At 46.6% G+C, this 16,493-nt stretch overlaps 1 protein-coding gene across 1 annotated transcript in view; it reads right to left on the bottom strand.

The window, feature by feature from the left end:
• The window catches only part of ANKS1A (ankyrin repeat and sterile alpha motif domain containing 1A), a 116,667-nt gene that overhangs the window by 28,350 nt on the left and 71,824 nt on the right, over nt 1–16,493 (bottom strand). Inside the window, 1 exon segment of the mRNA XM_025206067.1 lies at nt 10,730–10,836. Within this exon segment, the coding sequence (XP_025061852.1) occupies nt 10,730–10,836 (107 nt within the window).

Here is a 16,493-nt window from a genome sequence, read left to right as displayed (position 1 = left end):
CTTTCCCTTAACACCAACAAACTGCTTGCTCTGTCCAGGCCCAACTTCACTCAGCTGAAGTCTTGTCTACACTAGGGCTTTGTCCTATCACAAACCTTTGCTTCAGTGGAGCTTGATCCTGCTTGACACAGGGCCAATGTGCACTCGTCCAATCACTGATAATAGAGGTTTTACCCAGGTCTACACTGGGGGTCTTTACCACTAAGACCATTTCAGTGGCTGCAAGTAGGGTAAATTGCCCAGGGGACAGAGGCATTACCGTGTGTTAAAACAGCACAACCTTAACCACGTGGACTCTTTAGCCGATCATCACTCAGTGCCTCTTGGAATTAATACATAAAACTCATGTCTTTCCCAGCTGGCTCTTACAGAGTGACAAGCTCCATAACAAATGCAGGCACAGCTTTGGGGCACGGCCTCTCAGAGCATGCTAAAGGGCTGGCTGCTGCCCTGTGGGTTGGTATCTGAGCTTGGGAGTTCAGAGCATGCAAGAGACCTGGGATTCACAGATTTGGGATGCCTGGGGATGGCCACTCTCCCGGAGTGATGCATGCACATGTCAGGTGGAAGTGAAAGGATTGTACAGCTGTCTTCTAGCACCAATGCACACCCATTCACCGAGCAGAGGAGAGCTGGCTCTATGTACCAATTTTGCTTCACCCTATTTCTCCCACTTTCTGCTGGTGGCTGAAGTGCTGCCTGGGACTCTGGGATTCTACATTTCAAAGAAAAAAAAAAAAGCCTGGCAGACATTTGAAAAGCCGGCATTTCAGCTCTGCTTCGCTCACACACAAAGCCAGCCCCTCAGTTCTACATTCTGCTCACATATACAGGAGAGAGAAGGAGAAGAAAGAGGAAGAAGCCTCTGTAATGAAGATCACTGTAGGCTAATCTGACTTGACGCAAAAATTACATTTAGTCAAATTAATGTCGGAACTCTAAATTATTTGCAAACACTTCGCTCTTTAATGGCCTCAAATTTCCACCACTTCCTTCCAATTAGAAAATGAAATCAGATGAGCCCTGGGCAGTACATGTTGAGAGCAGATATGTTTGACGCGGTCTCACTGAATCGCTGGCAGTTGCGGGCCACGTGTTCTGCAAGAACTCAGGCTTGAGTGGAAGAGAGAGCCAGAAATGGTAAGAGAAGCTCCCAGTTCTGTTCATCCAACTTCTTTTCTGAAACCCCAATATGTCTGCACAGAAAAATTCACCTGCAACACTTGCCCAACAGCCTGAGAACATAAGATCAGTTCCCTGGCTGGGATGGTTAGCTGAATTTGGGTAGTGGTGAATGCTGAATGCCTCAAGGGGAAGGAAAATGCCTTTAGTAGTATAAGAAACAAACATACAGGTTATGACTAATCATGTTCTCACAGGCAGCTTTATATCGGAGTCCTTCCCAAGTCCTGTGATTAGCTTCTGCCTGAAACCCAAGTTTCATTTAGTTCCTATTACAGCTTCTCAAAAAATGGCCACCTGGCTCTTGTAATCCAGCACAGCATTTAACTGTGGCCATTCCCCAAACCCTGGGATTATTACTGGGCCCATTTCCTGCCTCCCCAAGTTTGGGATGAGGCAATGGCTTGCCTGAATTCATGCAGCAGTTGCAAAGCAGAGGGGTGTGAGGTCTCTCAGACACGAGCATGTACATGGACCTGGTTCAGGAAAACTGCAAAAAGAACACCATGGCTCATTCTGCCTGCAAAGCTACATTAGCTTGGGCATGGTGAGCACAATACAGGAGCAAGTTCAGCCTGGCCAGCAGCTTCAGTGTGGTTGGGCTTGCCCATCACACAAATGATAACCCCATCTCTCTCTTCAGAGAAGGAATTCCAGGGGACTAGAAGTGAGGGAAGCAGAAACTTTGACAGCCATCTACCCATCCATACTTGATTTTTCAAATCATCCTTTCCTAGCAAAGCCAGCTGCTCCACAAATCAAAGCCCTGCATTAAAAGGGTAACTTCAGTGTCAGTTCAACTGCCCCAAGTCAGATATACAAGCAATGAAGGTCATCCAGAGCAGTCAGGGAGAGCTGGTGGAGAAGCTTTCCCCAAGGACTAAGTGACTCATGCTGAAGAGTGATGCAACCAAGGACCAGTGAACATTTGTCTTTCACAGCATTGTCACAGATGTTTTGAGATGGAAGTGCCGTGACAATACTGTCTGGGACGTGGGATTATTGGATCTTCTTTGGACACACTCGATTGTGCTTCAGTTTCATGACTGTAATGCAATTTAAAGGAGAGTCTACTCCCATTTATAGAAAACTAAGCCCAATAGGCATTGCAGCCCCTTCTCCATTGCCTTTCTATGGCCAGATATTAAATGCAATCGTCTCTCCAAGCCTATTCCTAGTGAAAAAGTGGCCCAAGAAAAATACTGAGGGCTGGCCAGAAGTACCACATTGTTAAACTAACTGAAGAAACTTTTGCCTCATTTTTGCAAATACCATCTCACATTAGCCAAAGTAGTTACAGTTTATCTTCTGCATTTCACTGTAAAACTTCTCAGTATGACTTGCAGGTTCTCTCACGCTTGCAAAATGCTGCAACATTTGGCCTCAAGAAGCAGGGGAATAGCTATGGAAAGATTTACACTGGAATTGTATGTCAGAGATGCACTGACCTTAAAAAGCCTCTCTCCTTTGTTTCGAGACAAACACGACCCATCAGTAGGCCCAACACTAGAAACCCTTCACATGTAATGGCAACACTGAATGCAGGGCAGCATGCCTTAAAAAAAATAAATCCACCATCGGAGCTATGCCAACATCATTACCATGTTTGGGTCTCTCCATTTCCTCCTCAGAGCATGCGTGAGAATCTCCTACAATCTTCAGTACCCAGAGGCGTTCTCAAGTCCCCAAAGCTGAGACAGGCACAAACATTAGCTTTCCTTTTACACCCTGTGCGAACCTACTTGGCTATATGTGACGTGTTCCCTAATAAGGAAAAAAGGAACCACAGCACCAGTGAGAAGGGAGACTCGACAGGAAAAGATCGCTTTAGTGCACGAGCAGAACAAATAGAGAGGAAGTTAGAAAGGCTGCTGCTTTCTGGACTGCTCTGATAGGGTTCAGGTGACTCATTCATTACAATCCCGGTCAGTGCAGGCATTTCACTCTCTCCAAAATGGGCCTAAGCAGCAGAAGCACAAACTAAACGGCCTCCTGATGATGGAAGCAGGTTGTCAGCAGAGCTTTCCCATGCCCTGGTGAAGCCGAGATCCCCTTTGCTTCCATACAGCGCAGATTTGCACTAAAACGGGTTCCCATCTTCACTTTTTATTAGAAAACCTATAAAAGATTCATGGCTCCCATTACAGTTTCTCTCTCAAACTCTGTCACTTCGCAATAAATCTGGAGCAAATACAGATCCCCAAGTCTCCTCCTTTGCTCGTTAAGTGGCATGAGCAAACCTGGCAGCCAGGGAGCAGGCTGTTACTCTCCGACTAAGCCGCCGCCTCCTTTCAACTTGAATCAAGTCTTCTCTGCACTGCTGGAGACAAATTTTCACAAACCCGTTACAAGGCTGCAGTGACCTCTGGGCCAGGAGGGAGCTGACTGGGGGGTCACCTAATGGAGCTCAACACTTGCCAGAGAAGTGATATTGCTATTCTTGGAAACTCCCCAGACTAGTGCAGCCCTGCCTCCAAAACCCACCTGCTTTCCCAGATGATGTTTATTAGCTTAGATGTTAATCTCTGAGATTTCTGCAGCTCTCACCCCAATTCCTTTTACATTCAATGCACTTGAATGAGTTTTATCCATCTTTGGGGTGGAGAAGAGAAGCAAAGTAACAATGTAAAATGACAGTTCAGAACAAGAGTACCAGACCCAATTTATACTGGGCAAAGACACAGTTATTGCATAAACTGTGACGAAGACACGTGCTGATGCCACTATTGGGGAACGCACCACAGGAGCTTCAGCAGCTCTAAGTTTTCTGAGACTTTGCATCTTACTTAAAACCAGCACTTGAGCTAGCAGAGAAGCTCTGGTTCAACAATGGCCAAGAGGGAAAGGTGCTTCCTGCAGACACCCTTTCTGCATAACCTGAATTTTCCTGGAGGGCTTCCCATTCAAATGCTAATCCAGTCTACTCAACCCTCCAACAAGAGACTATGCTCAGGGAAGTGCACTGGAGACTTCCTCTGTGTATACGGACCCTTTTTAGGTCCCTTTCATTCTAGCTTCCCCAAGTGATTTTATTGAGCTTCTACTTGTACTCGCTCATCCGTTTGGAGCAGTTTACAGCTCAGATAATCTTACAGTCATGGACAATGAACATCTGCTGTTTACCTACCTCACCTCCAACAGCTTTCCAACATCCAGCATTTCGGTGCTTCTGCATTTTGTTCTGGTTTTTCCCCACCCCCCACATTTAACCCAGCAGAAAACCTGCTCTGTCTTTACTGTCCTTGTATGTGAAGAGCAATACAGTACCAAACTCCTATTCTGCAATTCGCCCTGCCCCCACCACTCTCACATGCACTAAGAACTTACCAGCTATCAGGCTGTTGCACCAGTGGTTCTCAACAACATGTGGTCTGGGAGCATGAACATGCTACGTGCTCACTGTCTATAGATGCTTATTCACAAAATTTGTTCCTGTATACCTGAGTGTTCCTTCCATAAGCCTTCTCCCTCGACTGTAAGAGTTAGGTGAACACAAACAGGGACCAGAACTGATTCCATGCGACTAGACAAGCCACGCTGTGCAAACTGAATTAGCCACGCAGCATAATGACAGTGTGATCCAATGCAAAAGGCCCTGGAGTGGAAGTCAGCAGAGGTATACTGTACTGCAGAGCCAGGAATGACCTAACTGCATGACCTTGGGCATGTCACCTACTTTCTGTGCCCATTTTCCTCCAAGCACTTTGCCCTGCTGATTCTACCTTGGGGCAGGAACCATTTCACTGTGGGCAGGTGCAGTGCTAGCAAAACAAGGTGCTCAATACCTACAATACAAATACAGTAAAAGCTCTGTTATCCAGCATCCCCCAGGAATGGGGGATGCCAGTTAATCACACGTGCACCATCTGGTGCACTCCCTGGCGTCAGTGTGCCAGGGGCAAGGAGAGGAGCAGGCTGCTTTGCCCCGGGCCGTGGGCCGAAGAAGTGACAAAGAAAGACTTGGGTCATTGGGGGCGAAACCGGAAGACCCCCAGAAGTGGTACCTCCGGTTTTGCCTCTGCCACGTCCCTTGGATGCCAGTTAGTAGAGTTTTCTAGCTAATAAAGTGCTGGTTAACACAGCTTTTGCTGTAGGTAAAAAAAAACAAAAGAAAAGAGAGACTGGCTTTATTTAACCAACTAGTTTAGCAAACTGTCGGAAGACGTTCCAGGAATATACAAAAGTCACTGAATTCATTGCAAATTACTCTCCCTCCTCTGGAATACATTAAACTGACTTTACCTCCTGGGTACAGTCATGTTTTACATTTCAATTTTGCTTAAATGAAATAATGCTGCCAAATTAAGTTGTAGAGAACTCGCACAGGATTTGGTTCCCAGCGCTGCCGCCTGGTTACCGTTTTGCTACATTTTTTTTAAAATCCTCCTTTAAACCATGGCCGTAAGCCGAACACTCTTCATAGGGAAATGGAACTAGCCAGATGCTTCTAGATGCTGTTTCCATTCTACGTAGATATTACGGTTACCATCTAACAGTTTGTTCTGGCAAAGCTGTCTTGGATGCTTTCTTGTCTACTGAACAGAGAGGAGAGCCTGTTATTTGCTCACAAATGGGCCACCTGGGGGATTTGGCCATGGAGGGAAGCATTCTCAGCCTACCGAAAACAAAGCAGCAACATGATATACCGTCGATAATGTGGTGCAGAAACTAACACAGACAGTAAGAACACTTAAGTATCAGAAGATGCTAACTTTTAAAATTTTGGATGCTAAAATTTAATTAGCCCCATAGCCCATCTGGCAATTTGTAAACCATTACCCAGCGTTCTTTAAGCCTTGAAATACTCAACATAAGGAAGCTCTAAATCGGAAATAATCCTTTCATAAAAACTGAGAACTCCAGAAAAGTCACCATTTAGGCTGAAACACTTCATCAGAGCTAGAAAACTGTGGCTTATCCTGAATAGAAAAGACGTGCACAACCTGACACCACAAATACTAACATATCCAAGCACTTAGGGACTCTACTGCTTTAAGCAGGCTTCAGCGCCAGAAGCCTTTTAAATAATTTATCTGACTTTTTTTTTAAATTATGGGTTTGACATTAATTTGTAAATACCTTGCTTCTCATCAGTACTATACCTAGAGCTTCTCTCTAACAACGACAAGATGAATGAAGACAGGGAAAAACAAGAAGTGGAGAAAAACTAAAAAACCTGAAATTTCCCCACTGTGCTTTTCATACCAGCTTTTACCTACAAGAGTTCAAAGGCAGCCCTGTTGCAGACATCAGGAACAGCTCACTGGCAAGAAGGGATAAGCAGCAAAGAGGAAAGAGCAGCTGGGTGGCTTTTCAATTTGAGTAATCTCTCACTCACTTGGCCTCTTTCTAATTTACAGCCTTTCTTTCCCACCCTCCCAGATCAAGAGGTCTGAGACAGCAGGGAGATTTTGGGGCCTGAAAACAAGAGGGGGGTGTCCAGTGCTGGCTGCAAAGAACACAAGCAAGAGGAAAATAAAATTATTCTCTTGCCAGGAGCACTTGGGTACCCAGTGACAAGCAAGCCAAATGAGGCCATCCCTTTGTATTATATCAGAGGAACTGCAGTGCTAGTGAAAGGTGCTGGGCTGAAAACCTCTATTTATCCAGCACAGGCACAGCAGCAGCAAAAACTTCCCCCTGTGTGTACCTGGAAGAGGACTGAGGTGAGGCTTGGAGCACTCAGAGTCAGTGTTTGCTGTCTATAGAGAAACTATTGTCAAAGCTGTCAACTAGAGCCAAACAGTAGTGAAAGATCAGGGATGGAGACACCTGTTCACTTGGGAAGGGGAGCAGAGCCCACCCATTCCTTTGCCAAATATCAGAAACAGCCATCAGAGGGTCTGAACTGGGCACCTTCAGGACTCAGTTCAATCCTCATTCCTATCTCCAAAGTCATCCAATGCATTAAGACCGCAGCCACACTAAAAGCAGTCCCATGCATAGAACTTGCACCACAGAAGCATCAAAACAGTCCCAACACACCAGGAGACAATACGGCAAGACAAGTTGGGAAGCACGGGGGAGAGGGCAGCTTGATTAACCCGATTCCCATATAGAGCCCGGTGGCTTCCAGCTCAGACCTATCCACTAGAAAGCATTACTAATGCCAACTCAGTGGCTTTACCAGTGTTTCCGGCTGCTGAAAGGTTGACAAAACGTGGCTTCCTCAAGCCACTGTCCTAGACTAAATCATCCAGGCTGGGCTACTGCGTGCTGGAGCTGTCCGGGGTGCTGAAGAGAACAAATGATGGAGGGTTTCAATTACAGAGCATAGCCCAGCTACGCAAGGATTTCGAATGGACAGAACAGCACTAACGATCACCCTTCTTCACAGAGAGTCCAACAAAGGCAAAGAGACAGGGAACCCCAACATAAGAAAGAGTTAAAACAAGGAGAAACTGCGGTTAGGAAAAAAGGAGGGGTGAAGAAGTTCATGGGAAGAGCATCACCAGTGGTCAGCAGCTGCTAAAGTTGCACAAGCCGCAGTCAAAGCCAGAACTCTCCAGGAGCAGCAGGGCTAAATTCTCTGGCAACGTGGGGTCAGAGGAGGCAGGATGCTCATGGGAAGCAGATCTGCTTTCCAAGAGTGTCTAGTTACAGTCACTTTTCAGACCACAAGTGCACTCTGGACAGCCACAAATGGAACGTCCATCCTGCGGTTCGGGCAGGTAATTAATGTTTTGCATCCCTAGATTTTCCTATGGAAACAGCAGGGAAAGTGCATCTTCCCTCCTCCCCATGTTTCCCAGCACCCTGCACAGGACTGAATAGCTGCTGCAGCCCAGCCCAGCCTCACCACTCACAACCTGGATTCATTCTTTTCTTGCCGTTTCACCGTGGTACTTGGGAATCTGCCGTCATGAAACTCACTGCAGCCGAGTGAGTGTCACTTTTCTGCACCACCGCACTTGCAGAAGCGCCAGCACTTGTCTGTCAGTGAAACAGCACTACATTGCACTGACTCTCTACCTGAACAGTGGGGACCATTTTAGACATCCTCCATTTGCAAAAACATTGCTTGAATTCACCGTCTCTGAGACCATACCCTACTCCATTGGAGCCTCCTTTCCAGCAGCCAACCGCCCTTCTCAATCAAACAGAGAGCACACTAAAAGGCTCTAAGCGTACTCCATCTCAGTGGGGGACGTTTCCAGCTAGAGCGGAGTGCTTGACATTAATACCGGCGTTCCCTTCTATCTGTTACTGGTGCACATTTAAGGCTAGACCCCAAACTTGAACATGGCAATAATCACTACACGGTGGCCCTTGTTTTAAAAAGCAAAACAAAAAGTTGTGCTGTGCCCTTTATTTCACTTAAACCCAGATCAACAGTTTTCTCCTATATTAAACAAACAAAACGAAAACCAAAAAACTCTGGTTTCAACTCGGTTGTTTTGCAATGAACTGGAACAAGAGAGGGGTATGGTAGACAGGCCTGAGCTGCAGTTCCTGCCTACCCAGGAAGGAGGCAGGGAAGTCACGTCAAGGTCTGTTTAATGCTGGTTATTAAAACATGGTCATTCAGATTAACAAGCGTTAACAAAAGCCACTGGAATGGACTGACTCATCCTCAACCCTCTGAACGTGCTCTGAGAAAGCAGTCTGGCTTCCAACAGCTTAAAAGGATTGGTATCTGGCCCTAATTTTCAGTCTACCTGCAAAGGCAGAGAAGCCAAGACTGTATATTCCCAAGCGATGACGCACACAGGAGCAAAAACACTTGTTTTGGAAACCTATTTGACAGCATTTCCCTAAACCATAAAAAGCAGTAGAAAGAAAGCCCCAAGAGAGACCTCTTTCTGCAATCACCTTTAAGAGTCCACCATAACCACCAGCAAAGAGTGGTTGCCTGCTAGATGTTAATCTTTAAAAGCCTAAACAAAACCAATGCAAACTTGAAGGATATCTTAAAGTGGCCACTGGGGACCAGGGGTTGCCTCCTTTAAGTGCATCCTTAGCACAAGCTTCCCTGTTATCATTCACTATAATGTTTTCACTGGGAAATCCACTGGGCACTGTGTGGGCTGGTTAATGCTATTCTGTTGCCTTTATTTCGAATGGCTTCATTTAGACTAGCTTTAATTACACTTCACTGCAAGTAGATTCTACGTGCCTGGAGGGAGAGATCGCCCTCCCCAATTCAGATTTCCAACTCAGAACTGCACGAGGTCCAGGGATGCGACTCCTGACCTCCCCGAGTTACCAGGCAAGGACACTACCCAGCAGAGGCTCTTAAGCACCCTTCACCAGCTGAGAATCTTAGCATCTGCTCGGATGAAGCTGGAAGTCATGGTCCCAAAATTTAACATACTGCATGGGGCCTGATGAGATACTAGCAATGCGGGAAAGGCAGGGATGCACAGATCATCTTTCTAGATGGAGGACTCTGCATTTCTTGTAGAGTTTCTGGATAAGCAGCTTTTGTCCCTTACAGTCAGGACACTTTCTTCTATGAACTCACCTGCAGTACTGAAATCGCCTATTGCTGATGAGTGCAGGTGATGTGACTTAGCTGCAAGCGTAGACTAAATCAAGCCATGATCATCTGCAGCTAGCTGCCAGCAATGGGCATGTCTGGTAGTACGCAGACAGAGCACTAAAATATCCACGAAGTCCCCTACCTCTAAACCTCCCCTTCCCTGCAAACATTTCACTTGGAAAGAGCACAGCCCGCTGTACTGTATTATTCTATTCTGCCCCCACTGGAGCCTTGAGACTAAAAGCTGAGCTCATTTGCATAGCACAAGTTACCTGCCGCACAACACCAGTGCTGGAGAAGCGTGCCCTCGTGTGCACTGTGCAACGGCGGCTGATGCAGAGTTTGGCCTGCAAGGCACTCCTTAGTCGTGCTCTGAAACCTAGGAGTTCTTTATGGCAAAAATGTTTCCAGCTCATAGCAACAAAGAAAACCATCCACACATGAAACACATCCCTATGGTCCTCATACAAGGCCCCTTCTGTAGGCAGCAGGAAACAATACCTCAAAGACACGAGTTGCCTTGTTCAATTTGTTAGGACGTTGGCTCTTAAGCCTAACAAGGCCAACATGAATCATCGGCATCATTAACAATCATGGCTGGCTGTTTTAACATCCGGCCCGTCCAACAAAGCAAGACCAATTCCCATACCTTTCCAGGTATCGAGAGAGACTCCACTGACCTTTTACCTGGCTATGAAAACCTCCAGGCTCCCAACACTTTCTGTAATAGGTTAGTCATTTCCAATTCACATTTCTGAAGCAAACTGAGTATTAAAAATTTAAAGGGCACTGTACAGCAAATTGGATTTTATATCAAGTTATTCAGAAGGGAAATGATAACAACTAAATTACCTACGAGAATGAATAATCCAGTATAAGCCATCTCACTTCCTTAGCTAATCTAAGTTACCGCACAGTCACCAGCCTATTTCACTGATGTGCCCCAGGACTGAGGGGAACTTGCTGAAGAACCGAGACCTGATCTGCGAACCTCACAAAGCCTGAACAAGTCAGATTTATGGACAGGAAGGAAAACACTGGCCAAAGCCCCAGGTTGCTACTCACCAGGAAGCGGACATCGTCAAAGCCATTCAGAAGGAGCTTACTCTCGTACTGCTGCAGGCCGATGGACTCCAGCCACTCCCCAACGCTCTGCTCCAACATCCGTGAACCTGACGAGAGAGGAATCGGCAGACGCTTGAAAAAGTTAAAACCATTAAGGCGGTAGCAGCGGCACTCTGAGGAAGACAGATGGCATTGCCACATCATAGTCATTACTATAAGGAAGCCAAACTATGACCACAGTACAATCAATCAGCTGGCAGACAATCCTCTTGTACGCACAAGACCATGGAGCTTCTGGCACGGTCCACAGGCTGAGGCTTTAATCAGTTTCCCAGCGATACTCAGACACACCCTCTGCCAGAGGAAGTTCCCGGGACCATGGCATCACATGCATTGCTTTCGGGACTTAAGCGAGTTCCTTGCCAGACTCGGGAGTGAAGCCCAACCCCCACAGGGATGCTAATCCACTCCTTGACTCATCTGAGGGGGCAGCAAAACTTTCGACCAAGGCATTCCATGTCAGAACTGCAGGTGCGGGAGCACGGAGAGGAGCTGCTCACAAATGCACGCAGCTGCGCGGGTCCCCTCGTCCATGCAACTTCAGATGCACTACCCTGTACAGCAGGCCAGCGAGAAGGGCCATTAACACTGGAGGCACAAAGCAGCAAGGGAGAAAATACATCCTCATGCAGCTGAGAGAGAGACAGACAGACACGATGGACTTGCAGAAAAGCAGCAGCAGTAGCAGCCAGACTAGAAAACAGTTGTCCACAGGAAGACATGCAAGACAGAAAGAAAGCACACAAACGGCAGCAGAAGAAAGGAAGGGTTTATACTTTTTTTCCCCAAGCAGTCCCGAAAGAGGCAAACCATGGTAAGGGGTTTCTTGCCGTTATTGTGTAAGGAGGAGCAGAGGCATGAATGACAGGGAGCCTGAGTTTACGAGTCCTGGCATCATCATTTTACCACCTGTCCAGAGGCATGACATCCCGGCAGGCTGCTCTGACTGCACTGGGCTGGGAACCAGATTCCGCATCTAGCCTGGAGCAGCTAACTACACGGCAGCGCTGGATGGGAGCGAAAGATAAAGAGGAATCAGCACATTTTTCACCCACTGTGTTCAGTCCTGCCAGGTGTTTGGCACAGGCTCGGATTTGCCCTTCCTTCATTTTCTGTATCTGAGCACAGATCCAGCTGTCTGAGCCCCTCAGTCAAAGGGAAAGCAGCTCTGGGGAAGGAGGCATTTCAGTCCCTTGCTCCAAAACCAAGCCAAAACAAAAAAAAAAAAAAGGGGGTGAGAGGGGGGTGCTTCAAAGCATATACCCACACACTCCCTTCTTCCTGCAGCAGCTCAAGTCCGAGACATACCCTGGCAACTCTTTACAGCCTTTGATAAACGAGATGTTTTTCAGAACACCCTACAGGAGCCCATGGACTGGCTCTCCCCTTCCTCAACCCCTGGGAAGAGAGTCTAGCAAACTTGTTACTTTCCTTTATCAAGACTTCAGGTGTTAGAGATAGCAAGAAAAGTTCAGAGACTTCCTTTGCATCTGGCTTGGAGGATTTGGTATGCGAGACATGCAGGATTCCTCAGGCTTCCTGGTGCAGTTGTCTTTCAAGGGCATTACTCAAAATAAAGATGACCAGGAAATCACAGGTGTTTTCTTTGAGCCTTTTGGTCAATTGATGCAACTGTGCACAGTCTAAGCCATCCTTCCCACTCCCACCCCACTGCAATGGCTGCACAATGCAGAGCTCACTGTTATCTGAAAAACCTCAGGGTCAGGGATCCTGCTGCACTGGTCCACAGGAACACTCCTCTTCCAAGCAAGCTGTGGTCATCGGTGAGATGTACAGTGCCGGCCAGTCTTTCTACTGCATGCTGCAGCGCCCAAGAGGCAGAGATCACCAAAGGCTCCTATCTCCCTTCTGTATCGCAGCCTGTGCAGAAGGACAGCATCTAACCCTGGAATTTATGCAGCAAGATCCTGCTGGTCCGTGGACTCCATCCTTCCCCACCATCTATCCAATTCCAGGTCTGGAAGCAGCCCGGCAGCTGTGGCCTTTTACCAAGTGATCATGTGTCCTTGCAGAGAGCTGCAGCAGAGTGCTTTGTCTGATGCCAGCAAGCTCCACGCTTGCTGCTCCACTCACAGTCCCGTCTCTTGCTCGCACACTGCCTGTCCCTCCCCTCCCTTCATCCTCTGACCCCTCCCAGATTTTCCATCTACCATGCAAGAAATGATCAGACACCACAACAGAAGCTGCTGAGGGAGAGGAGAAGGGAGCGAGGAAGACAGCAGCTTTATAGCTGTGAAGTGGAAATTACCAGCTTCTCACTATTTACTAGATGGATTAACACAGCTTGGTTTTCAAAAAAATGATGTTACAGGTTTGCTTTGACAGTTTAAAGTGATTTGTGGTTTGCTCAGAATTAATATCTAAGGAGGGAGGTGGAGAGATTTCCTGCTGCTCTAACCCAAGCATGTCTAGCTACAGACAGGGACTTGATGAGAGGGACTGAAGCAATCCTGGATCTTTTCTTTGAGCCTATTCATATGCAGTGTTGAATATTCCCTCAGTCTTCTTTCCATCTATAGGCGTTTCCATCTCTTCCAGGGAAAAACAGTAACATACCAATTTCACATCTGCTGAGGTGCCCAGTAAAACAGGGGGTGGGAGGAGCAGGCATACTGGATTTTTAATACAAGACAAGTAAGTGGTGGTGAGGGGAGAATCCCAAAGATCAAACATTAGATTCTACAGTGTTAAGACAACACAGTGCAAGATCCACTCAAATTATTTATTCCTTTGCATTTCAAAGAAAGCAGAAGAGTGACTTAGCTCCCAGTAGTCACAACCATAACAGGAATCTGATCACAACTTCTCAGGAGTAGGTGGAAAGTAGGTGGCTTTCAAAATCTTAAATCTCATCAGCTCCGCCCTCCTTCCCTCCCCAAGCCTTAAAATTATAGGGTGGAGTTGCAATTTCCCATAACAAGTCTGCTCCAGAAAATGCTGCAGTCCGGGGAAAAGTAGATAAAAAGAACCATCAGAAATAGATGGGTATTTTCACTAATCGGAAACAAATAATTCACTTCCCCTTGGAGATGTCTTTCCCAAATAACGGAAAAAGCTTTCGCAATGCAAAGGCAATGGAGCTGAGCCCACCAGGGCTTCAAAAGATCCAACTACAGTACAAGAGTCCTTTTGTAATGGCACACACAACAGCAATTGTTAATTAAATGCCAAGAGCATGTTGGATGCTAGAGAAAGCGTTTCCTACTTGATATAGGCACGGGTACGGACGGGTGTTCTAATACGACTGGGTTCTGCATGTGTGGACATGAAAAACCGGCATTAGGAGAAGGCTGGAGAGAAAAGACACAAGTTTACTCTTAGGTCTTTACTACAGCCCACCTTATAAACACAATTCACAGGCAAGGGGTGCAAGGAGAAGGGCCACATTTCAGATAGTGGAATTGTTACCACTGAAAGAAGGACAGAACAGCACATTAGCCAAGATATATGAGCAGCAAGGACTAAATAAGTTAGCCATTAGCTCTCTCAGTTGCAGGAAATATAGCCAGCATTCAGCATTACTAGGATTAAAACTGATTAGCCAAATGCAGATTGCTAATGAGCCTCCCTTTTTTGCCCAGTAAAATGCTGTGCACGTTTCATGCCCATGGCTTGAGCTAACTGCAGAGTTAACTCGCACGGCCCCAAATAATTCCCTGTCCAGCGCAAGCCTCCCTCCTGCATCAGGCTGATTGATTGTGCAGAGACCACTCATCTCCTCCAGCCTGGAGAGAGAAACCCTGCCTGACAAACTGCTGTAAACCAAAAGGCACCACACATCTCTCCTCCAATGCCAGCAGCCAGAGCTGCTGTGAGATGGGCAACTGCAGTGCAGGGGGCTTGAGTTTCTGCCTGGGAAGCCATTCCTCACCCACTGGTAACCCCTGATACTTCTGTTATTTCAACACATAAGAAGGCAGATGTCAAGCACAAGTACGGGGGAAGAAATGGTCGGGTGGAAGTTGCTGGGATTAGGTAAATGTAAGACTGCACAACACGTTAACTTCTGCATGGACACACACTTAAGGCAAAAATCACAGCAGCAATACGAAGCCCTTTGTTCCCAGGCCAGAAACCTCTTTCTAAGACAGAGTTTAGGTGGAGAATACAGTGTCCTGTAAGAGATGATGTCCAGACTGTGCAAACCATTGCAAAGCGCTCACAGATACAGATCAATGAACACTTGGTTAGATAGCTGATCCCCTCCCCTCCTTTTTATTTTTTGGCCTTGCCACCCACCCTTTTTATCCAACCAAAGCGTAGGCTGGCTCAGAGAGCACATTTCCCCACAAACCCCACCAGGAGATTAGAAATAAATTCTAATCCCAAATCCTGTAAAAGAAACAGGTAGCTATCTGAGCTGATAAGAGCTATAAGGTTATCGGACAGCCCCAGAAGCTTTAATATATTTATCCTCAACACCACTGTGAGAGAAGGAGGTGATGCTGGCCCTCATTTACAGATAAGGAACTAAGGCAGAGGTTAGTCACCTGTGCAAGATCACATGCACGTAGCCTGTGGTACAGCAAGGATTCAAATCTCATCTCAGGCCCTGGCCTACAATGTCCTAAAACTGTTGCGACCAACCCTTCCCCTCCAAAATTGATCAGACAGGTACAGTAATGCAGCTAGAGGAAACAGAGGCTCAGAACAACATAGCTGCTGCGCAAGGCAATCTTGCTTTCAAAGAAAGCAAAGCAGTGACCAAGGGGTTGTAATTGTAATGGCTCTGATACTCTCAAATGTCATCTGCTTTCAGGGAGGTGAAGTCCAAGGAGAACCATGCCATGATCTCTGCGTATACAGGATGACCAATTTGGTATGCAAGATATGCAGGATTCAGCGGGAACTGAACAGTGAAACTAAAAACCGCTAGGAAAAAAAAGAAGATGCATCAAGGTATCTTTCTAGCTTAACCACCCCCAGGACAGTTCTGCTCATGCTTCCAGAAAGCAAGAAACTGGCAACACATTTGCCAGGTCTCAGCAATTAAAGCTAATGGAAAGGTAGCAGGGGAAGAAAGGAAAGCACTCAGGAAAATTGCTGCAACTCTTCAGCTGCATGTCTACAGCAGCTGTTCCACACAGCAGGCTCCAGAACGAAATACGGGGTAAAAATCATGCAGCTGTACATGTCTGCCTCCTCCCGAAAGGCAAGTGTCCATTTTTATTGACTGCTCGCTGCACAATAGCTGCTTTTGCTGAAACAAAAAAGAAGAAAAGAAAAAAGTGGACCCCCCCCTCTCCTTCCTGTCCCCTCTGCATTAAACCTCTTCACTAATGATGTCAATCAATCAAACTCACTGCTGTGGCTAGACACCAGCTCAGTAAGGGGGGCTGTCACAAAAGAAGATCCTAATTCGCTGCCGCTGGATTATATGGATAACGGGCTGCAAAGCTATTTGACTCCAGAGGCACAAGACCTAAATCAACAAACAGAGCGTTTGCAGCAGACTTGGGAAAAACTGAGAACTCATAATGGACTCTTACCATGTCCATACAAAATCCAAACATCGAACTCATTCAAGATCAGGTTTACCAAGCCAGGTGCATTGTGCACACAAGATACTTATTGGTGTCTGATAGGAGAGGAGATGTTATTGTTCTGGAAGCAGCACCTTGCCTTTGAGAAATGTAATACAAAAAGACTCCTCTTCATAGCCCCCATTTGCTCTTCCAAAGAA

The sequence above is a fragment of the Alligator sinensis genome, unplaced genomic scaffold, assembly GCF_000455745.1.
Source record: "Alligator sinensis unplaced genomic scaffold, ASM45574v1 scaffold872_3, whole genome shotgun sequence".
NCBI classification, from domain to species: domain Eukaryota; kingdom Metazoa; phylum Chordata; order Crocodylia; family Alligatoridae; genus Alligator; species Alligator sinensis.
Note: the sequence above shows the minus strand (reverse complement) of the source record. Positions and strands in the feature narration are given on the sequence as shown.